This window comes from Aphis gossypii, chromosome 1 (genome assembly GCF_020184175.1).
Source record: "Aphis gossypii isolate Hap1 chromosome 1, ASM2018417v2, whole genome shotgun sequence".
NCBI lineage: Eukaryota > Metazoa > Arthropoda > Insecta > Hemiptera > Aphididae > Aphis > Aphis gossypii.
In genome coordinates, this window is record NC_065530.1 from 77709140 (window position 1) to 77734633 (window position 25494).

Genomic DNA, 25494 nt, shown 5'->3' on the forward strand with positions numbered 1-25494 from the left:
CAATAAGTTTTTTTATGACTTGTGGGATTTGCCTTCTCTCAAATACCCCTCACATATAATTTAATTACAGTAATTAATGTTGGTTGGTACTGCATTATGGACAAACTAAATATGTAGACATTAGATTGTTTGGTTTTGCCTTTAATTTTAGAGTATTAAACTACAAGTATATTATATGTATAGATAACTTTTATGAATCAAACGAAAATTTTTTTTTACAAGCATATAAAATAACAAAAAAAAAAAAGATATAAATAATTATTATTATTTAGAATATGTAATTAATATTTTAAAGTTTTAAATTACAGTTTACTTAATGTTCATAAGTTCACATATATGGGTAACTGCGATATTTTCCTTAGTTGATCAGTCGTTCTTAGAAAACGTGGTTGTTGCCAATCTTTTAGTTTACGTAGTTTAGAAGTGCATATTTATGTAAGAAATTGATGGTGTTTAGTGAGATGATATTTCAGTGTAGGTGAGCTTCATTATTTTTAGTCTGACGAACCGTGTCGCCTGTTTTCCTAGGATTAGGAATTGAGGTTTACGCGTCATTTAGCGTTAAGGTAAGGTGTGGATATTGTGGATACATTAACTTATATTGTTCATAGATTCCTTGTACTCATTAGATAAAAGATAGTTAAATTCTTCAGATACGCTTCTACGACTGATCTTAATGATTAAAAAATAATATATAATAAGGATTTAATAATAATTCGATTGTATTGCATATTTATAAATTTACTTTTTAGTTGAAATATATAAATACAAAAATGTTCATATAAAAATAGTAACCTCTATAAATATTTCGCCCTTGGACAATACTCTTCCCTCCCCTATCCCCTTAAATCCATTAATGAGTAAAGATAAAAACATTATATTATTTATACATTAGATATTAATATTTTTATGACCATAAGCATTAATTTTAATGTAATTTTACCTTTATGGACGATTTATTATTGTTCCTAGTTGTCTCTAATGAAGCAAGATATTGTTATTTAATTATAATTACATTTAAATCAAAGTGGAAAAGCAATTTATGAATTAGAGATTATATTGATAAGAACCAAGTCTGACTTAAAAATGCATATGTATTGTCCAGTAGTACTTTATGAATACAATATGAATTATAGATTTGACTAAATTATAGTATACATGTACAATATATTATGTGCATGAAGTACGTATGAAATATTTTTTGTTAGATCACTTATAAATATTGGAAAAGTTAAACGGTTATACTGTTAAAATGTACTGTATGTATCTCATTAGTATTGTAACAATTTTCTATTGTATACCATGCATATGACTAGAATAATTAGATATTCTGTAGTAAATATGTAGTGTTTTTAATTTTTGATTATAGTAAGGTGAGTTGTATTTGTAGAAATATGTTGCTTAACTTAATTTGTATTTAACCTTATTTCACATATTTATTTTATTTTATATTGTTTTATAATTTTACATTGGTTTGAATTAATTATATTTACTGTCAATCTTTAATATTGTTTTGACAAGTTATTAGCAAGATATTATAATTATCGTGCATAATATTAATATAAATTTGTAAAAATAAAATAAAATATTACTAACTTTAGAGTAAAAAAAAATAAGAAAAAAGCAACAATTGCATTTAATGTAATATATATTTTTGTCATATAAATAAGCATATCTACATATTTTTTGTATGAGGTTCATTAATGTCATTGAAAATTTTTTTTTAAAGTATCTAAGTACATCTGTGCGTTAATTTACATATGCATATTAAATAATATTTGGATAATTTGTGTTTGTTTTCAGATGGTTTAGAATTAGATTACCAGGTGTCTTCTTTTATTATATAGTTTGGCATTATTTGTGTTATAACAATAAAATTATACGTGTTTCAATAATCATTTCAATATTCTATTATTAAATGTATGTTGATCACCACTATTTAATCTTAATTTAATCAAGTTTAAATTTGGACTTTTTTTTAATCATTTGAATACGATTTAGGTACATTATTATTTATTATCTCTAGGTTTGGTACTGTAGGAACTTAATTAAATTAAAATAAACGATAAAACATAACTGTTAAGAAATATACATATGCTTTGTTATTTTTATAAATCGTGCTATTTTTAAAAAAAAAATTATTACTAGTATTTTTGACTAAATAAAAAAAATATTTACAAAACACTAATAATTTTGTTTTTCCCTCATTCTTTTTGAAAACAGAAAAACGCGTTATTTTATTAATATTTAATAGAAATTAGTATGTTAATTGAAAGTTTATATTTAGAAATATTAAACCTGGATTTTAATTATGCAACACTTGCCTCATATTATGTTCAAATAATAAATAAATAAATTTTTTACGAACTGTTTAACCTCATTTTTTGAATTAATTATACTAAATAATTGTAGTAATGTGGGGCTATTTTATAGTTCAAAGATATTATTTGAATATAAATTAGTTAAAAGAACACCACCAACAGGGACATAAAAGCTGCAGATACTAGGTTAAAGAATAATAGTAAGCACTAATAACAGCGGATAAAGATATATTGTGTATGGAAAATTTTGTATTCTCTTTTTTTGACAGTATTAGCAAAATATATTAAATTATTTTTTTTTTAAATAATTGCATATCAATATTTATAATCTATGCAGATTCTACACAGTAAGTTTATGTGACATAGGCGTGTAGCGTGTGCCTAGGTAACATGTCTTGCTAAATTGTATGAACCTATGCGCCCAATATTTCAGATCATATATTAATCGTTATAAATATACCTAAATTACTATAGTTTACTTATTTTAAGTTTAGATTACATTTTTAAAGCGAATTTGAAAAATTAGAATACAAGTAATTCAATGTGTACCCTCTATTTTTGAACGTGAGTATATAGTTTAACTTATACATGGGTAGTGGCTAGTATTGTATATTAAAAATGGTTATGAGCTAAAAAACCAACTATTCTATATTTTACTTGTGATTTTTTTATTATTATTATCATTATTTATTATTTTGATTTTTGATTGTATTTTAATTTTAATGTTCATCCCCATAACTGCTCTTTCGGAAACGATATTTGATGAGTGAAATTTGTATTTTCCTATCACATATTTATATGTTTATTAAAAGTATATTAAGTTTAAAAAAGTCTAATAGTTTTAAAATATAGAGGGCCGATAATAATATATGGACACTACCTATTTTTAGTGTCTGCATACGACTATTGCGATAAAAGGAAAAAAAATATAAATGAGAGTTATATGATTAAGAAGCCGCCACTCAATAGTAACACTTAGCTTTAGATTTATAAGGTTATAAGAAAATTAAATCAAAAGATTACGGCACCACTTTCTTTTGAGTCAGTGATGAGAATTTTCAGGAAGTTAATGGGTATGTAAGCTATTTATGAGTGGATTCATGGTTGTTTTCTATAGTCTAGAAAAAACTCGTTTATAAAATGGCGCAGCTTTTTCTTCAATTGATTTAATGCCAAGGTTTTTGTGAAGAGTTAAGTAAGAGACAAAGGGTAGAGCGTTTGTGATTTTGCAGAGTATAATATTATGGAATACTTGAATTTCGCCGAAGTTTGATTTTTGGCCGATCAATGGTAGTTGTATTCCGTATGTCCATATATATTAAATTTGAAAACAATAATAAATCATTGCGTTCAAAAACGATTCAAAGCGGGGTTAGGTTGAATTTTATTTGTTGACATTTCTTCAAGATTTTTCGACGGTTTTCATAGTTTTTCTTATGGCATTGAAGATTGGGAAATTCTACTATACCGACATTTTGATAGTATCAACTATATTTGATTTCTAGTTGTGGGTTATATAAAATATTTTGAACTTCATCAATGGTCGAATTAGGGTTTCTAGAAAGAAAATTATAATTTAAAACCATTCATTTTTTATATGAAATACTAGTAAATTTGTATTGATTAGATATTGTACAATAGTGTATTCATATTGAGTTATTGTCGTTACTTTATTATTGAATTATAATAATAATAAAAAAAAAAAAATACTCTTTATTATTATTATTATTATTTTTCTCATTTAGATTTAAAAATATTACAACTGATTTAACACTTACAATAATAAAGTCCTTAAGTATATAATATAGTATAGGTGTTATTCGAAACTAAAATTATAGTAACGAGAATACGAGTATATAGTATGATTCATATAAACTGCATTTAAATTACTTTTTGAGGGTATATTTTAATGACATGAGCTTAAAATGTAATTATTTTTCTTTTACTTAAAATTCGTTATCTAAAATCTCGAGTGTATAATTAAGTATTGTCAACATATCCTACATTAAATTATAGTTGGTTTATTATACATGTATGATATAATGCGTATTTGAAATGTGATGATAAATTATACACCAATACTGGATGGTTATGTTTTATTATCTAAGATTATTTTAAATCATTGTTTTTTTAAGTAACTATGAAATTTATTATTGGAAACAATATGAAATCATTTTAACTTTAATTTAAATTTTTACTCTTAAATATACCTAGTGCTAAAGTGAGCGATGTTTGCTTAATATTCAGTAATCAGTCTCTGAAGTTTGTTTTATATTTTTCCCATCTAAATCATCTATCTTGATATTTTACTGATCGAATTATAAGCGTTAGAGAATATTAAATAGGTTTTTCTTTTTTGTGTACCAATATAAAATGGATATTACCCTATATATTATTGACATAATACACTGTGATTTATTTCCTGTGAAAAATAATTTGCCTCCATCCCAAACGTGTCCTTCATTTTTTTTAAATCGTTAGTACTGACTCAGTTGTGCATGGGGTGACCCTAGAAATTGATTTTGACACTACTCCGCCACAACTTCGGTGGTCCATTATGTTGGGGAAAACGTAATGACGCTCGTTATACCCTAACTGTTATGTATGCATTGGTATATAATGTATTCTGCTTCGTTGGATGCTGTATATATAGTAAAAAAATCTCGCGGTGAGAAAATAGACAACAAAAATATTCCAACGCAGCAGCATTGTTGTTCAATTAAATTTTATTTTGGCATTCGTTGTACATATATTTATTGTTTATTGGTATAGATTATATCTGGTGTGAGTAATATTTTAGAAAGTTTATTAGAATTTTTTTAATATAAATATAAAATTAATTAATTATTCATGTAATAAAATAATTCATTAATTCTAATTGAATGGACATTTAGAATAGCTTATCATAGACAACAATAAAATAAATATAATAGTATTTTAATAAAGTATAATGAAGTTATTTAAAACGGATTCATTTTAATTAAATATTATTTATTTCATTTTATCTGTTTTAGACATTTTTAATTTTTTAAAGTTATTATTTATTAATATTTGAGCGTTAATTTATTATTTGTTTTAACATGTTTATGATACTTATTTTTTATTTAACTGTTTCTCATAAATTCAACTTTGTTATCATAACACATTTTTTAGTTAGTATTAATTTGAAACCTATGAATTATAAATAATATGTGAAATTTTATTGTATTGATTAATAGTTTCTCACTTATTTATGTATATTTAATAAGTAATCAGTTTATTTATACTTTAAAATATTCTGACTTAGTAGTTAGTATATATATAATATATACATTATACATATATGAATAAATTCGTTTTAATATATTTTAAAACAATCCTGTTTCAAATGATTGTACTCTTTTATTTGTAGATTGAAATTATTAACATTTTAAATTAAGTACTTGTAAATTGTATAAAATAAAGTTATTATTGGTTTAAATAATTAATAATTTAATTTTTAAGAATGTCATTTTTAATTAAAATAAATTTTTGTTATTTTTATTCCATGAAATTGAAGTTCTAATTAACATGATTTGTGAAATTTGTTTTATTAAATAAATTAAAAATTTGTAAATAAACCACCTTTTGTAAAACAGTTAAAGTAAGTAATTCCCCTCCATTTAAATAAAATCTATGTTCACTATTTATCAGTGTTTGATATATATATTTATACCTATATAAAATAACTCTTTGTATTATTTTTGTCTTATTTTATTTTGTTTTGTTTCGACATATTCTATTCAATATTTAATAGAAATATAAACATTTATAATTTGCTTTACAATTCTTTGAAGTATGTATGACGTGACTTCGATAATAATTTATTATGTATAGAAAATATTGTACTTTTTAATGGATTTTACAATTTGATTTAAAATATACATGTTGATTAAGTATTTTTGTTATTTTTATATGAAAATAATGTAAATATCAAAACGAATTTTACTTAAAAAAAAAACCAAGGAAGTCAAACATATACTAATGATTGATTACTGTTACTTTTTTTATTCATAACAACGCAAACACTATAATTTATTATGAATTTAGTTAAGCTTATAGAAATATATTTTCTATTTATGACTAAGTATGCATTTCGTAGTATATTCTTTATTATAAAAGGTTGGAATAAATGTTCTGTTAATAACAACCAAATTTAAAAATAAGTTTATTCAGATAAAATGTATTGGTATATAATATCATATATTATGCATGTAAAAATGAAGGAGTTTCCCTTATTTTTTACAGTAGTGTACTATTATTTTCAACTTCAATGCTTCTTTTATTGCACTATTTGCTTAAGTAACAGAAAAAGTAATGCAAAAATAAACGATATTGTTTAAACAAACGTGAGTCTTATTCTAACTTGGAATATTATACTTTTGGACAAAATAGTTACCGAGCTTATGTACATATAGATAGATATAGACAGTTATATTGCAGTGTTAATTTAATGGTGCAAGGTTCATACAAAAATTATGAGTTAAAATGATTGAGTACTGCCAAAATAATGAAAGGTGTTAACATTTAATTTTTAAAGCTAGAATTATTCAAAGCTAATAAAAAATATTCATGTAGTATTACAACATTAAATGGGTTTGAAATAATAATATGCATCTATATCGACTTCTTTAATTTTTGAAAAGAGTTATTAAAATAGTTTTCGAAAGATTCTGGTTTAACACTAACAGTAGATTGTCGGATGGGAGGGGAGGGTTATTAATGAAATTTCAAAAAACTATAACTTTAAATTAATTTATAATTTATAAAGGTGTAGAGGTGTCATTTATTTTAAAAATGTTAACTTCACTAGAATTATTTTCTGTAAAAATTAGTTTTATAATATTTTGTTATAAAAATAATCTTTAAATAAATATTAAACATTAATGAAAATAAAATGTTAAAAAAATATCCAACCTTTCTTTCTAAATAATGAAATTTACTAACAATATGTTAGTAACACAATTTTATTATACTATAATATAGTATATTGTGTAGTATGAAATTGAGTATTATTATATATTGAAAAAGGAACCCAGATGGTTAATTCTTTTACCAATTCCAAAATACGTACTAACTTAATAATTTCTTTAGTAACACAATTGCGAATTTTTAGTCTTGAGGTCGAAGACAGTATATTACAATATTGCTTATTATTTGAGCGAAAGGTTGATCAAATGTAATTACTTAAAAATTAATCTTAAGTATAATAAAATTAAAATAAATTTAACCTCTAAGCAGTAGATATAGATTTATTTTTTATATTTATATATTTTTCTAATTTAATACAATATGATATTTTATTAATACAAATGGAACTATGATATTTAATCATTTATTCTAATTTCCTATAAATGAAATGTATTACTAAGATAATAACTTATTATTGTTTCGTTTATTTATTATTATATTATTAGTTTATAATTTATTTTACGTAGTTATTGCATTCTTTGTGCTAACTATAAATTCTATTTTATAGCTGCCGTTATTTTTTATTTAAAAATAATTTTTACCTCATGAGTTGAGAAAAATCTAAAAATTCCTTTTTTTTATTACTTTATGATGATTAATGGATGAAGAAGAATGTATTTCTAGTTTATAAAATTTTATAAATTTCACACATTCTTAGATATTACCGCGGTGTAGGAAAATACGGATTCCATTTAATCATCGTTCATCTTGACTTTGTCATTATCGTTCGAATTGTTTAATAGTGACAAAAATTAGAGTAAATTTTGAAAAAATATCGATTGAATGAAATATTACTTTATAGTTCACCTTTCAATTTAAAATTACTTAATGGAAAATAATGAAATAAAAACGCTTTTGTATTTAATTTTTTTCTTTTTTAAGAAAACTGTAATACTAATTTTTATAAGATTCTTGAAAAATAAACTCTACTATAATGATTATGATTAAATTAAAAGTTATGTTAAGCTTAATTTAATTCTGGTTAATTTTATGGTAATCATTTTTATGTAAAATTTAAATTAAATGTCTAATAAATTTTGTAAATCATGAAGATCACGTTGTCATATATTTTGATAGGACATTTTACTTTTGTACTTATTTGTATATACGCATTTGAATTTCGAAATATTTTGTTACTATTTTATTTATATAAAACGATATTAGTTGATAAAAAATGATTATGTGGTGGAAGCAAAATAACAAACTTTTATTGAAACATTATCAAAAAATAATATCGTTACATTCTAATTTTGTTTAAAATATTTAAATATTTTTTAGATTCTGAACGAAGTTGTGATGAATGTATTGATTTTACAATGATATGTTTTTTTTGTGTCTGTGTATATCATAAATTGTTGAAATATTGTTTCAATTTAAAGCTTCAGGGGTTGTTTCCGATGGCAAAGTGAATATCCTTAGTGCATTATAGAGGTCAAAAGTAAAAATTTTCTAGTAGTTTTTAAAACAATTTGTGAAAACCACAAAAATGTGACGGAGAACGGTAATTTTTACACAAAACCAGTTTTTGTCAAAATCGATTATTTTTTTTTTTGTACAGTTTGTAATTGAAAAATGAAAATGTAAATACCTACTTGAAGTTTTTATAAAATATTTATACTACCTAGTGTTACCTATATAGAGTTAAATTTTCAAAATATTATGGATTTTTTTGGGATATTTATAACAAATGAAATTTTGATAAATAAATTTTGGGCGCCTAAAAAAACTTGAAAATTTAATACAAGATTTCTTATGTCTTTCTTATTGTACTGTACGTTTCACGAAACTAGCGACTCCGCAGTAGCGCTTCCGGTGGCAGATTTTCGTAAGGGGTTCCTAATGTGTGGGATTAAAAAAAAATAGCTTCATTCCCGCGCATTGTGCGGAAGTTTGAGAAACCGCAGAAAACCGAAATTTCGCCACTGCAGAGACGCTAGTTTCGTAAAACGTACTGTGTAAAAAAAAAAAAAAAAATAAAAAATCGTTAATTACAATTTTATTTTTATATTAATTAATAAAGCGTTTTAAAATATATTAAGCATTTATAGTTAAATTTTTATGAAATATGTCACAATCCCGAAAATTTACAAATTATTTTCTAGTAAAAAATTATACAATTTTAGGTATTTATATCTAAGGTTAAAAAATTTAACACTGAGTTTTCCTTCAAATAGCTGTAGAGAAATTTCGAAGTCTCATTATAGGTAAAATGTTATAAGCGTTTGAATTTTCAATTTTTACGAAATCGCGAATTACGATATACGTAATCCTCTAAAATTTTTTATTATTTGTTATTATTCAAAAATTATTTGAAAATTTCACCAGTTCTTTAGATTACTCATTACTTACTCTCACTATTTAAAATTTTTTAAACGTTTTTGAAAATATTTTTTATCGTTATAATTTTCTAAGTTTTTTACTTTTTTGTATGATAACATATATTTTTAATTTTATGATTTGATGCAGAACATTTTTTGGAGTATGTTTGAGAAAAATAACTTCTTACCAATATAATAATTATCGAATTATTTTATAATTATATATTAATTTTAGTTGTATAGTTTTTGTGTTTTTAGTTTTTTAAGGGTTATAATAGTACAGTTTTTTTTTCTTTAGTTATTTCAATTAATTACTGAATAGTTATGGATATAGCCTTTGATAATCGATAATAAATAAATTTGATACATGGTTAAGGATATGTTTTATCTAATCATTTATAACAAATCGTCATTTTTCTGAATAATTTAAAACTTCAAAGCTATTGAAATCGTAATGTATTTTTACTTTTTTTAATGGAAAAAAAATGTTTAACTGATATTTTAAATTTTACTGGGAATGAATTTTTATACTTAATGTTCCAAAGTTAAAATTTCCAATTTTACATTAAAAGAAAACGTTCAAAATTAATATTTTAGTGTATTAACTATACTTGTTCAAATACTTATAAGTTATTTATCGCTAATTTTTTTTTCCAAAAAACTGCTGATATTCGTAAATGAGAGTACCTATTTATACAATATACATATTACATATATAACTAGGTATACAACTAATACTACCTTACTTAAAGCATAAAACTTATAATGTTCTATGTTATGTATATTTTAAACATAAAGTTAAATATAGTGTTATATTTCGTCTTCTACTTACAAGTTATAAAAATTGTTACTATTCTTAAAATTAGCTATTGCATAAATATATTATATATTAGATTGTTAAAAATAAAATACAAAAATTATATAGTAGTCAATTATTCTTTTAGTTGATGTGTTTTCTTTGTATAATTTTTAAGACTATTAATTTTATAATATTATTTTAATTGTCAAAATGTCACAATGAAGTTCGATTGTTTTTAAATTTTGTTTAAAGTGTTAAGAGTTTGTGCCATACCCATATATACATAATAGGCACGTGATAGGAGTAATAATCAGATAATCTTATTAGTTATTATATTATATAATTTTTGCAAAGACGTGCATTGTATTTTAGAAAGCTGTTTAATTTAATAGACTATCAAATTATATTTAACATTAAATTATTGTTTCCTCTTTTATTTTTATCAACTAGAATGAAGTTAATACTTTTTGAATAAATCGTTATTTAAAACTTAGACGTATAAATTATATTAAGAAAAAATCACATAAAAAAAAGAAAAATTAAGTACACTTAAATGTGAATATCCGATACAACAATTATTTGTAAACATGTGATTCTAAAATTTAATTATGGAAATAACAGTCATGAATTTTAATAAATTATAAATTATAATAAATGTATGGTAAGATTTATATCTTACCTGACAGCATAACAATCTTATTTAATATTCATTTTATTCATGTATACATAATGTAGATTAATGTATTTTATTAAGTATTTTAATATATATATATAATATATTTATAAATGCACTTGAAACTATTAATTGTAATTATTATCGTGTACCCTGGATATTGATAACTAAAAACTATGTAAAGAGTTAAAGAATGATAAATAGCCGGGATTAAAATACAAAAACTGCACAATATTGAAATATATTTTCATTCTACGTCATTTTAAGCCGATCATATATTTTGGAAAAATCCCGAATGTCAATACATGAATTGCTCAGTCAGGCGTTGAAATGTATTGTATTCAATATGTCAAATAATTCATCTGTTTAGTAACAAAACTACCAAATTTCTCTTTTTCTCCTACTGCAATTCGCCATTTTGTTTAAGGCATAACGTTGTATTATCAGTTTCATGATAGTTTAATATTAATCAAATAATTTATAAATGGATAATTTATCAGATAAGACGATTACCTCTCATTAGTATGGGAACAAAAATTATCCTGGTTGTATTAATTATAATATCTACAGGTAAATCACTACTATTAAACTGATCCGTATTATTTAATAAATTGTCTGTAATATTTTTACGCAGGTTTTTTTTTTTTTTTTGGCCACTTAAATATGAGGAACTGACAACCAATAGCTATTTAACATCAACTGTCAACACCATTCAAACTATCATATATCTGATATTCCTATACGGAGAATGCTCTTTTTTTAATTACCATCGTTTATTTCTTGATTCATCTCCCCATTCATTTTATACCTGCATGTAAAATCTACATTGTGTTATTTTTGAAAATATTTAAAGTTTGTTTTAAATATGTATCTACTGTTTGATCCACTATCGTTTATATGTTTGTATCGATTGTTAGATTTATTTTCTTAACGAGTATAATCTATTATTTATGAAAACAGTACATATAATAATATTCACTTTACATAATTGAATACTTCGAATTATTATTACTGCTGATTATTGAGCCGTCGTGAATTTAAATATTATAACTTTATATTATTCACATTTTACACGTTTTTGATATATAACTATAATATATAATGAAATTTCTTAATTTAGTTTTTTCTCCATAATTTGCTGTTAATTTTTATAGTTTTGTAGTTTTAAAGGATAACATTTAAATATTAAAAAACAATTCAAGTTTGTGTTCATTCTTATTGAAAACTTAATTAATATTTGAATAGATCTATGATTAATTTGTAAGAGACGAAATATTAAGGTTTGCAAAATGTTGGTTTTTTATCTTCCAAAGTATATAGGTATTATGATTTATTTTTTTTAAACTTATTTCGTGATTAAAAAAAAAAATATTTTATAATTATTAAATTTATATTCTGTATTTATTTGCATAACTTTAATCTTGCTGAGAAATATATTTTTTTATAGATAATGCGCTTGGTCTATCTTATAACCACCTGATCAGTGTTCATGAACAGTTCATGGGCTATTTCTTAGCCATATAAATTAACATATTTTTAAAAGAGATAATCATATAATAAACAAGAAATATTTTTATTTGTTTCAAACTAAAAACTCAATAATTTTTGTGTTTAAATAATTTAATTACTATAATAATATGTTTGGTTTTATAGATTTTAGAATATTTAGAGAAACTTATAAATTGTATTAAAAATTATGTTATTATTTGATTAATACACTTCATAATAATTTACTAAAATTAACTTTCTTTTTGATTATTTAATAGAAAAGTTACTGTTTTGAAAAACTAATAGTTAATGTTATTTTATTGAATAAAAGATATAATAATTTTTTTAATTAATAACTTAAAACATTTTTTCACGAGAAAGCAAACAAATATTTACCTTAATTTTATAAATGTTCTGAATCAGTTTAAATTGAATATTAAGCTATATAATGTATAAGACTTAAATATATTATTTTAATTAAAAATTTAAACTTTAAATTGTAAAACTGAAAACTTCGTGGATATAATAAATACATTTTTAAATAATAAATATTTTACTAATTTTATTTTATTTTTATAGTATGCAGTTTTGTTGTGCACAAACGATGTCATGAATTTGTTTCTTTTACTTGCCCTGGAGCCGATAAAGGACCTGATTCTGATGTAAGTAATCCAATTATTATGATTTTTCTTAAATAAACTTAACATTATTTTTTTTCTAAATTGACAATTTTTTACAAACATAATGTGCAGGACGACCACTATACGTTTAGATCAGATTATTTAGACTGCTAATATAATGGGCTAATATTGTAATTGATATTATATTATAGAATAAAATATATTACGTTATGTCATGTTATGTAGCAATCTAAAAAACATTTCTTGCATTTAGTATTTTTTTTTTCATATATTTTATAACGGCGGCTAGTATAGGCAATATTGATACATTAATGTAGTCGATCCAACAAAACGTATTTATTAGTGAATAATTATGTACTAAAAATACAAAAAAATAAATAGTTGATACTATCAGTAGTATTTTTTTTTACATTTTTAATGTTAACTTGATAAAATGGTTCTTAGTATTACTTTAATTTATGTTTAATCGTAAGTGCAATATTATGTAGTATGTATTTTTTAAACTTGAGTTAAATGTTTCGAATAATGAATTCAAACCTGTATTAAATAATGTATTTAAAATATATAAACCTATTTTTTTTGGATTTAACTCAATGATTTGTTTAAATTAAAATTATTTTATACTTTAAATTCTATTTTAAACTAACTACTAGGTTTGTTCCAAACTTATTACACCAATATTAGATATATTGATTAATATATACATTAATTAATATATAGATTCTGAACGGAAGGATGAATTTAATGATTTTACAATGTGTGTGTGTATATTTTTTTCAAAAGCATCGGGGAAACCATAAAAAAGTGACGGAAAACGGGAATTTTTACGCAATACTGGTTTTTGACAAAATCGATTTTTTATATAGTTGTAACTCAATAACGAAACACTAAATACTTTAAATTTTTATCAAATATTTATATTATAATTATCTATATATAGTTAAATTTTCAAAATATTATGGCTTTTTTGAGCTATTTATAGACAAATGAAATATTGATAAAAAATGATTGGTACCCAAAATATTTGATAATTTAATACAAGGTTTCATATAAGTTGTTCTTATTTTCTTATTGTAGTTAAAAAAAAAATCAAAAATCGTTAGTCACAAATTTTTTATAAGCATTTAAAGTTCAAATTGTTATGAAATATATCAACATCGCGAAAATTCACTAGTAATTTTCTAGTAGAAAATTTATAAATTGTTTGTATTCATATCTAAGGTTAAATAAAAGGTTAAATTATTCAACACAAAGTTTTCCATAAGTTTCGTTTTAAATAATTATGAAGAAAACTCCTGCCTTATTATTATAGGAAAAAATGTTATAAGCGTCTGAATTTTAAATTTTTACTTAATCTCGAGTAACGATAACGATTTATCCACAAACGATTTTAAATATTTGTTATTATTCAAAAAGTATAAGTCGTAAATACTTGAAACTTTCACTAGTTATTTAAGTTGGCATTTTCTTTACATAATTTAATTTTTTAAATATTTTGCTTATTTTAAGGCTATTTCTAGGGATTTAAAATATTCGATTTGTTTTTTTTTTTTTATAAATATCGATGTATGTATATTTTTTGACTCAGTCAAAATATTTAAAAATGTATTACAATGTTCCTCATAAGGTAGTCTTATAGTGATTCAAAAATTATTAAAATATATTGGTTCAATTTTTTTTTTATTAGCGTTATTTGAATTTCAAATATTGACAAAATTCATCATAATCATGAATATTTGCAAACTGTTTTGTACCTAGTTAAAAATTTATAAAATGTTTTGTATAAGTAGCTAAGCATTGAAAATTTAAAACAAGGTTTTCATAAGTTTGGCTTACAATAATTATAAAAAAAGTTGAGCGTTGGTCAATTAAAATAATTTTATCTTAAGTTTAAATCATAAAAATTTTTTGAAATCAAAAATTCATGCGTGAAATAACGATTTACTATCAAATAATTTTAGGACTTTGTTATAGTTAAAAATTACTAGTCGTAGAAACATGAAACATACACCAGTTTTTTAAATTGGAATTTTCTGTAGGTACATGATTTAATTTTGTGATATTCAGGTCATTAAAACATTATCTATCTTTTTCACCACCTAGTGAAAAATATATCTTGGCTGACAAATCATCTCTGTTCGGAATCGTTTTTCGTATACAATGATCAATGCAATATATCATTGCATTCAAATTAAACACATCCATTATAGTGACTTCCTCTATAACAGAGGTCCACTCGATACTTAATAGCTGAGCGTGACCTTCTTAACCACTTCTTTTTTTTAATTTAAATTATTAATTGTGTTCTAAAATATAAAATCCTTTTACAATTTATTTTTATTTTTTTAAATATTAAGTAAGTGAATATTATCATTTTATTTAGAGAGAACCATAATATGTTTCTTAAAGTGAGTTCTGTGATATAAATAAATATAATAGGTAGCATTAGTATAATAAAACATGAATATTGTATTTATTTAGCTATATTTTTTATCTTAAATTGTTTTTTGTCTAATTTTTATTTATAAATTTTAATTAATACTAAAATTATTTAAGAGTTTTTGAAATTCCTATTTGGTGTGTAGATAAAAATATTTTTGACTTCGTTTTAATTCATATTATTCAATTTTTATTTCTTACAAGAAAATTTCATTAGTAAAAAAAAAAGTTATAAAAGTTTCTACATTTTTCGGTTTTTAAGATTTTTCGATTAATATGATCATTTATTTTAAAATTGTAAAATTGTTTTTATTGTGTTTTGCTGAACAAATTACTTTGGTGTATATTTTTATGCCGCAATGTACTGAAGATCATACAGTTATAAAATTTAATTTATACAATTTTTGTGTTTTAATATTATAATGCCCTCTGAAGCAATTATGTCGTTATTAAATATGTATGCTACAGCTTTTTGAGATCATAGGGTTAGAATTGGGTCATGTCTTTGGTGGTGAAAGTACGCACATTAAAAAGGTGTAAGCTCGCTAGCGACCACATACAAGCACGCCTTGTTGTAAAACGGCGATCGATGACCGAGCTCAACAGATGGCAACATGCGTGCAATATGTGCGACCTACAATATTATAATATAGTGTATAGTATTGTTGTAGCGTATTATTTGTTAAGTATCCAAAATTTTAGTTAAGTTCAATTTATTATCTGTGTGTAATGAACTATTTAATTTGTCTTGTGATGAACTTCATCTAAAGGTTGTTTTTGTTAAAATGCGTATGATTAAATGCTGAGTTACGGAATTTTTTTTTAATGTAAACGAACCCAATTATGATTATCTTAGATTTAAATTCAACGTGTAATTTTAGTGATAGATTTTTCAATTATTTTTTATGTTTTAGTATACCTTATGACTAAAGCTAAACATTTTGTATTCAAAAAAAAATCATAAAATAAGCATGCCTGTACCCTAAAATATCACAAAATATGTCCTAAAAATAAACAAAAATGCCTAACATTTTTCGTCTCATATATTATATGAAATTTATATTTTTGTTTATATATGGAAAATACCATCTATTTATTTCATATTATAATTATTTATTCACCTCTAAATGTAGTTTAAATATTTATTGAAATTATTCATTAAATGCAATCAAACTCTTGTTCATTTTTATTTTTTATTTTATTTATTTATTACATAATTTGACGTGTTGTCCTATCATTCTTATAAATTTTAGGATTTTATGTAATAAAAATGGACACATCTCCTACATGTCCTATGCAAATAGCCGCAAATTACATATGTGATTTTCTTTACATGAGATTTTTCATGCATTATTTGAAGTTTAACAACATTATGTTGTAAGATTTAAGATATATTTTAAAAATATGACTTATAAATTTATTTGAGTTAATAATTATTAACAATAATTTTTCAAAATATTGTTAATAGATTTAAATTATAATTCATAGAAGTTTTTTTTTAAAATGTGGGTACTTATTTTTTTTTACATAAATTATATTTTTGTTTTGGAAGTAAATAAGATATTTTTAAAATTTTAATATTATTTGTTTTTTATGTGTATACAGAATATTACATTTTAAAGGAAAAAAATTCAGTGTTTTTCTTCAAGGATTTTTACAATGCTTTTAATTTTAATAGTTATTAACAGTTTTTTTTTCATACAAATTAATATTTTTTTAGTTTAGTCTTATTAGTTATTATTATAATTATATTATTCAATTTTATGTTGTTCTGTTAACATATACTAGCTTTTTCACTAATTATACAAATTTTAAGTTAAGTTTTGCCATTTAAATAATAAAGTCGAATTAATTATTATTTAATGCTCTTAAAACATTAACCGTATTTTAAAGTGTATGCTAATGTATAAATGTTGATGATATAAATATCTTACTATATACTTTATTTTTTTAAATGATGCTTTAGACATTTTTTATTCTTAATTTATGTTGTTACTTAGTTGTTACCACGTTATTTGATTGTTTTTTATTTGAATGCAAAGATTATCAAATGATTAAAATTATTACACATTTAACGTGTATATTTTATTCAGTATACATATTTAATTATATAATAGCTTAAAATATTAATAATTTAAAATAAATTTATTTCATATTTTTATCATTGATGTATGCAAATGTTACATAGTCCCTATATGAATGTGATAATGTGATATACATATTATCTGTTGTCATTCATCAAAAAACTGGTTTTATGATAGACATAAAAGATATAAAATATTTATTAATATACATTTTTAGTTTATTTCGATTTTTAGAATACAATTTGAGTTAACCCATTTATATAGTAATACAAGTTCGAACTTAGAGCTTTATTAATGATCAAAAGTTGAATTATTAATGTTAGATGTTTAATTAAAAAAAAAAAAAAATTACTTTTATCTTTTGCTTAGTCTTTGAAAATATAATTTTATAGTAGTGTTATTAATTCATAAAACACTGGAAAATAAATAAATGCTAATGGGTTTTTAATGAAATTTATTCAAAAAAGATATGTGTTTGTAATTTGTTATAGGTTTTATTGAATATTACATTTTCTTCAAATAATTTATGAAAGAATTATCTAGAAATTAATTTCCAAAATATCTTAGCATTTTAAGCTATGAATAGATACTTGATTTTTCCAATTTATGTTATTTTTTTATTTTTTTATGGTCTTAATGCTTATAAATGTAATACTAGATTTTTCATAATTTTTTCTTGGAGTAGATAAAAAAAAAATCAAATATCTATAACTACTTATGATCATAGTATTTTTGTTTATTATTGATAAATATTTTGAAAAATGTTTAGGATTTTTAAAGTTTATGGAAATTGCCATGTATTATATTTGAATAGCTTTTAATAATATTGTCTATCTTGACACTGCAGTCCTAAATTAAAAAAAAATATATTATACATTTTTGTTTAAAATAGTTTTTTGTATTAATTATTTATTATATATTATATCGCATCCATATGGTGAAATTGCTAATTTTATAAATCAGAATTTCAGATAATGAAATTCTTGTAGAAGGAATTTTAACGAAAATACATTTTATGGACATTCATTTCATGAATTTGAACAATACTTGTATTATACACTTAGTAGTTAGTATAATTATTATAAGGTAAATAGTTGTAAGTTATTCAACAACAAATGATATTATTTTATATTATATTAAGCTATACGTATTATTTATAAATGAAATTGATAAATAATAATATGGTAATAATAAATTAATTTTAAGTTATGAGCTTTGTATATTTCTATCTCATAATTTATTTTTTTAATGATTGATAATGATATTGATTGTTAAATAGCATATTATTTTTAAAATGTGCACATCTACTTGATTTCAAGGATTTTTAGTTAGCGACAAATTAAGTTGTTAATTAGTTCAAACATTCACTTCATTCTGAACCTTTCTTTAGGTAAATTATACTTCGTTTCAAGTTAATGTTATCTTTTTTGTAGGTCCCATATCAACTTTTGGTACTCCTAATACAACTCAATGATTAGTTTAAAAATTTGTCTTTTTTTTTTTATTAAAACACATTATAACTGTTTTATTTTATCTACTTTGATAATTTTCTCTGCAGCTTTAATTTGTCCTTCGTGTCTACGTTAATGTTGAATTTGTATTTTTTTATTTGAATCAATAGATTAATTTTAACTTTAAAAATATTGCAGGCAATTGAATATTTTTTAATTTCCGTTAACTGAGATATATTTTAAGATCTTTCGTTGTTAATTTCTTTAACAGATCAGATGGTAAATTTGATACCTAGTCCAATTTTTGGATCATTCCTTAATACATTTTTATAAGGACTACTTTCAATTTGATGGAATTGAACGTTTAATTTTATTTTATTTATTATCAGCTATTTATGCTCGTAATATGTGTTCTATATCCTGGTTAGACTTGTCAATTCTTCACCGACTGAATAGACGCTTTCGGGTGACCATACACGGTAGCATTTTTTTCATATAAAATAGAGTATAGGTATTTTTATTGGTATAGATAAATAATAAATATGGTTTATATCAGTATCACTTATAAATAATACTTATGATTTAGTAAAATATAATATAGTATTATTTATTGTTATATTTTTATTTTTTATACATACAATAATATAGACAATTATAGTTTAAAATAAAATATGTTATTTAATTGTTTAATAATTTACAATAATTTGTTTTATGGCAGTTAGGTACATAAAATGTGAAATATTGGTATTGTCTATTTCATGAAATGGATGTCCATATAATGTATTTTCGTCAAAATTCACGATCTGCACGAATTTCACTATCTTGACATTCAGTTTATAAATAGAGTCATTTCCCTAATTTCACTTTACAGATACAACATTATATTATATATTTTTAAACGTTTCTCAGTGTTAAATGTATTTAACTTAATTATTTTATAATATCGTGTCATATTATGTTTGTAAGATGAACAAATTGAAAAATAAATAATTGAAGTTTATATTAATTTATGAGATGATATTTAAATTAAAGTAATTAAGGCATATTACAACTAATAAATTTTACAATCTATGTACTTGAGTTATATGAATAATTCTTAAGTCAACCTAATTTTAGAATAATAATTTAATCATTTGTATGTAGTTAAATTACAATTAAATAAAGAAAGGTGACATTTATTTATATTTGTAATTCGGTTAAAAATAGTATAATATTATTTGTAAATAAATAAATACGTTTTGTTGGGAAATTATTTAAAGTGTAAAATACTCCGGACCGTAAATAATTTTTTTTTTAAATGAGAGCATAGACTTAGTATTTTTCAAATAAAATAAAATATGTAAACAGTATTATATAATTTTGTATACAATTACTATATCGTATTTTGTATTAATTTTGTGATTAATTATTATTTTTTAAAATTACTTGATTAAAATAACTCAAATGCAGTTTGAGTTAATACTTGTTTATAAAAATAAACTTATTACTGTAATAGTCACATTCAATTTTTTAATAATATCCAATATATGCAGGACGCAGGTATTTATTATTTATATAAATAAATGCATGTGTCATTTATGTATATTGTATACTAATACTGAAATTAAGTAAGTTTTAGATATGCTATTTTCTTGTAAATTTAATGTCTTATCTTCGACATTTTTATAGAACATTTAATTCAATTTTTTTTTTTTTTTTAGTATGAATCGTGACGTATTTGTTACATAAATTGATTAATTAAATATACGTTTTTCACGTAAAATCAAAATAACCCTTTTTGTTATAATTTTTAATTTTATTAATAGCTGGTCACCAAACATAATTATTTACATAATTCATTGATAAATGCTAAATATTGTCATATTGTTTTTAAATACCGTACGAAATAGTTAATTCAAATAACAATAATATTTAGGAACTAGAATACTCGTATTATTTATGTTAATATAAAAATACATTTATATGTATGTATATAAATATTACTCGTATAGGTATATTCATTTTTTTATTTTTGATATCATAACTTAATTAAAAATATGTTCGTTTAAATAGATAACTTTTTATAATGTTTCAATTAGTCGAATAAAAGACAATCTAAGAGTTAATAAAAGATCGATGACTTTAAATATATATTAAAAGGTATGGTAAAAATATTACTTTTCTGCTAATATGGTTGTATTAGTTAGGGCAGCAGGGTTTGAAGATTTTAAATCGTTTTGGTGTATTTTATTTTCTTCTTCGATAAATATATTTTGTTTATTTTGTAACAAATATTTTCTCTGGCTAGTCTTCCAGGACCAAGCACAGGTTCAAAGTGCATACCTACGCTAGCCCAGCATTTTGCGACCATTGTGGCTCATTATTGTACGGTATCATACATCAGGGAATGAAATGCGAAGGTCAGCAAATCCGAAACATACATTTTTTTTTATCTTTTACCTATATTAATATATATTTATATTATTTTTAATTTCTTCATTTTTTGAAAAAAATACTCATGTGTTTGTATTCTTATTATTTTGTTTGTTCTGAATTCTACCTGAATGCCTGCCTGTGTTCTCTACATTACTTTTTATAACATTATTTTAATTTTAATTTTTAATTACAATGAGCATTTAAGCATAGACTTGCTATTTAAAACCACTATACATACTCTTCTTAAAGCTTGCACGAGAGTTTTCAAAATAATAATCGCGATGCATTAACAAAAACGGTGGTGTAGTGTATAGAGAGATACCAGTAACCACCATTTCTGCGTAACCAACAGCCAACAGCCCTAATTAACTACTAATACATTTTGTATACACTTTGCGTGTACATTTTATATGTATATATACATATATATATATACAATACAGTTTGGGAGATGTTCATTTTTCCCGGTTTGAATCATCTTTGAGGATATAACATTGTCATGGCGGTTAGCCTCGGATTCAAGTTTCGAAGTATATATGTATTATATACTATATAACTAATGGTTGATGTACAGAATTACTGTTAAGTAGAACTTGGTGAAATGAAAATAATAAAACATTGTTTTTTAAATTGGGTAGGTATCGTAAGGTTTAAGCAAAATAAAAAAAATAACAGTGGTTTTAATTATATTTTAAACGGTTTAACTTAACTTATTATATTACGATATTTTTTTAATTCGATAAATACCGATATATTATTAACTAACCTAACCGATATATATTCAAGATATGTGTTTAATATTTATTCTATTATTATACTTAATAATGATACTCCTATTTATTATTATTATTATTATGTTTTTTTTTTGATAGTACGTTATTATAATAGGTTTACTTTATTTTTTTGTTTTAAATTAAAAAATATCTCGTTTCGTCTGACACAAGTTTGCTTAATTTCCTTAACGGTTAAATGTGCAAATTATAAATTGTTCTGATAGCATATCAAATTTAAACATAATATCATATTAGCGGAATTATAGTGTAATAATTACTTTAATTGGTTTAAGGGTAGGTTATGTATTGTACCTATATCAATTTAATTTAATATAAATGTTACTTATCGTTTCATTTGACACCTAAAATCGCATAATTTATTCTTTAAGCCAATTTTTCTCAATTGTTTAGGATATAATATACGCAGTTTATAAATAAATAATAATATATTTTATTTGGTATTTATTACATTTAGGCGTAGTCATCGTCGTATCTAGACACCGTCTGGGCGGTATGATAGCCAGTGATACAGTGCAGCTTTTCGACATCTTATACAATTAACTATGGCTAATATAGCATTAAATAATATCGTAACATTTATTTTCCGGTCTATTTTTGAATTTATTATTGAGTTATATTAATATCACATAGCCATACGCAAAGTATAGTAGAAAATCATGTTGTGGTGGTGAGTATGGGATTAATTGGTAATACAGTGGTAGTATAGGGACAATACCATTTTGGGAACTTTTGTTGAATAACGCCGCCCGGACTGGGCTAAGATATTTGATGATGACTGTAAATAAACTATATTAAATAGCACTATAATAGGTAATTGCATTGAATTTATCGATATATTGTTACAAACTTGATTAATGTTTTTGATATTTGAAAAATATATTTTATTAAACACGTATCAAGTGTGGGCTTTACACCCACACTCGATAAACGATTTAAACCATTTAATGTTTAAACAATTTTAACCTAAACAATGTATAACATTAGCTTATTATTATAGTCTATGACCTCATTTAAACATTTTTCTTTAAAAATATATTTTTACGATTTTTAATTTTTAATTTTTTTTTTTTTTATTAGAGGAAGTGTACTTTTGGATTAATTATTAACTAAAACACAATTGTCTTGTTATAATAAAATTCTTAAAATATGCACTAGATACATGTTAGATTGTTTATGCTTTATCTTAACACCAATAAATGTTTTATTACAAGTTCTTTATGCTTGATATTATCTTAACAAATTATGATTTTAATTATTTTATTTACAATAACAATTCATGTGGTTTATTATAAGTTATAATTTATAGTACATATTGTTAAATGTAATTTTACAACTTTATACTTTATTTTTAAATTCGGTTGTTTTACGATAACTATCTAATATTAAATTAAAATTAAAATATTCATAATATAAATGTTTATTTGAATATAACACTACGTGGTATAAAATTTAAGCTTATTCCACTTTAAAATAAGATAAGATAAAACTTTTATATTCAACAATGACAGTATTTTAATTTATAGCCGTAATAAGTTTCCCTAGTTCTTTTAAGATACTCCCAAAATCTCAAATATCCTATACATTTAATATATTTATTTTCTGTTGATCTAGGAGTAGACCTATTATGGTTTAAATCGGTCACTTAATGGCTAAGTTTTTAGAGGCGCATATAGGTTTTTGATATATTAAAGGAAATTACGATCTCTTTTTCTTAATAATAAGTCACTTCCTTTAGTAACTCTTAACTCTCAACCGTCTTTGTCAACTCAACCATTATATTCCTTATTTTTATATTTATTGGATATCTTGAAGAACTTTTTTAATTTATAAAATAACACTCCTAAAGTCATAATATAGATTTTATAGAAAGTAATAATATCACTTCAAATTTTTTCACAAAACAATTTCCTTGTATTAGTTGTAGTTATCAATAATTTATTTTTTTGAAACTAAATAAGTAATTTTTATTATTATATATTAATGTATAATATATAAAATTTTAATACAAGAAAATTATGATTGGTTATTTATCATTACTAACGATAACCAAAAACTATACATTTGGACACATTTTACGTTTTTCATCATGCCTAAAATTATTGTACTTCTCTTTTATTTTTGTTTTTTAGTAATCATTTGTACTAACTGAAAAAATCTTAACTACACTTCCTCTCGGTAAAATTAAATTATTTTTGTAGATCAATAATATTACAGTAGTATTACACTAGTTTATTTGGTTTTATCTTTTGTTTGATTTATAATACTGTACTATAACTATTATTATTCAATTTTTATTTTATTTTTGTATGTGGTCATCCTGACGTATGGCACGATATTCTTTTTGCTATTATTTGTATGAAACATTTGGTTAACGATTAATTTCCCAACGTAACTTTATTATAATGAAAAAAAAACAAAAAAAAAATTATTGACCAAACACAACACGTCCTTAAACTATCCAATTATGTTATCCTGATGAACGGATATATCTAGGCCGAAACGGCGAAACATCAATGGGATCTTCATACGTATATCACACCTTCTTTTTGCGACCATTGTGGATCTATGTTGCACGGCATTACCCACCAGGGTCTCAAGTGTACAGGTTAGAAAAAATAAACCAATAAAACACATACTTTATAATCGACTTTAAACAAAATTAGATTTATCTAATAAGTTTAATTTTTGTTCAAAAGGTATAGTTATAATTTGTTTTTGTTTTCATTTTTATTTTGCTTTATTTTAGTGTTTAAATGAAACATGCCACGTAATAGAATTAATCAACACGAATAGAAACTAATTAAGTTTTGTACTTGAATAATTTTAAATCATCTACATGTATTCAAATCTCCAATTATTCATTTATTTTAGATATTTATTTCACGAAAATATTATTAGCCTTATTGATATGGCTCTTAAATTTTTCCATACTGATTTATAGATTTAGGTACTGTCAATATTATTAACAACTTTTAAAATTTTATTTAATGATTCAGTATTAATACATACCTCTGCATGGCAGTTTTTTATAATATTTTATGCATGACATTTTCACATTTTATTTACTATATTTTTGAGCTTT

The 25494-nt window shown here is 22.5% G+C and overlaps 1 protein-coding gene across 5 annotated transcripts in view; it reads left to right on the forward strand.

Moving 5' to 3' along the window:
• LOC114127969 (protein kinase C, brain isozyme) overlaps positions 1-25494 on the forward strand; it is an 81462-nt gene that overhangs the window by 18142 nt on the left and 37826 nt on the right. For 2 of the 5 annotated variants that reach the window (XM_027992354.2, XM_027992356.2), the window contains exons 3-4: positions 13168-13250; positions 21491-21602. In XM_027992354.2, coding sequence (XP_027848155.1) covers positions 13168-13250; positions 21491-21602 — 195 coding nt within the window. Of the gene's footprint in view, positions 1-13167; positions 13251-21490; positions 21603-24905; positions 25018-25494 lie in introns of all 5 variants that reach the window. The other 3 variants (XM_027992355.2, XM_027992357.2, XM_050198036.1) reach the window with 2 other exon arrangements.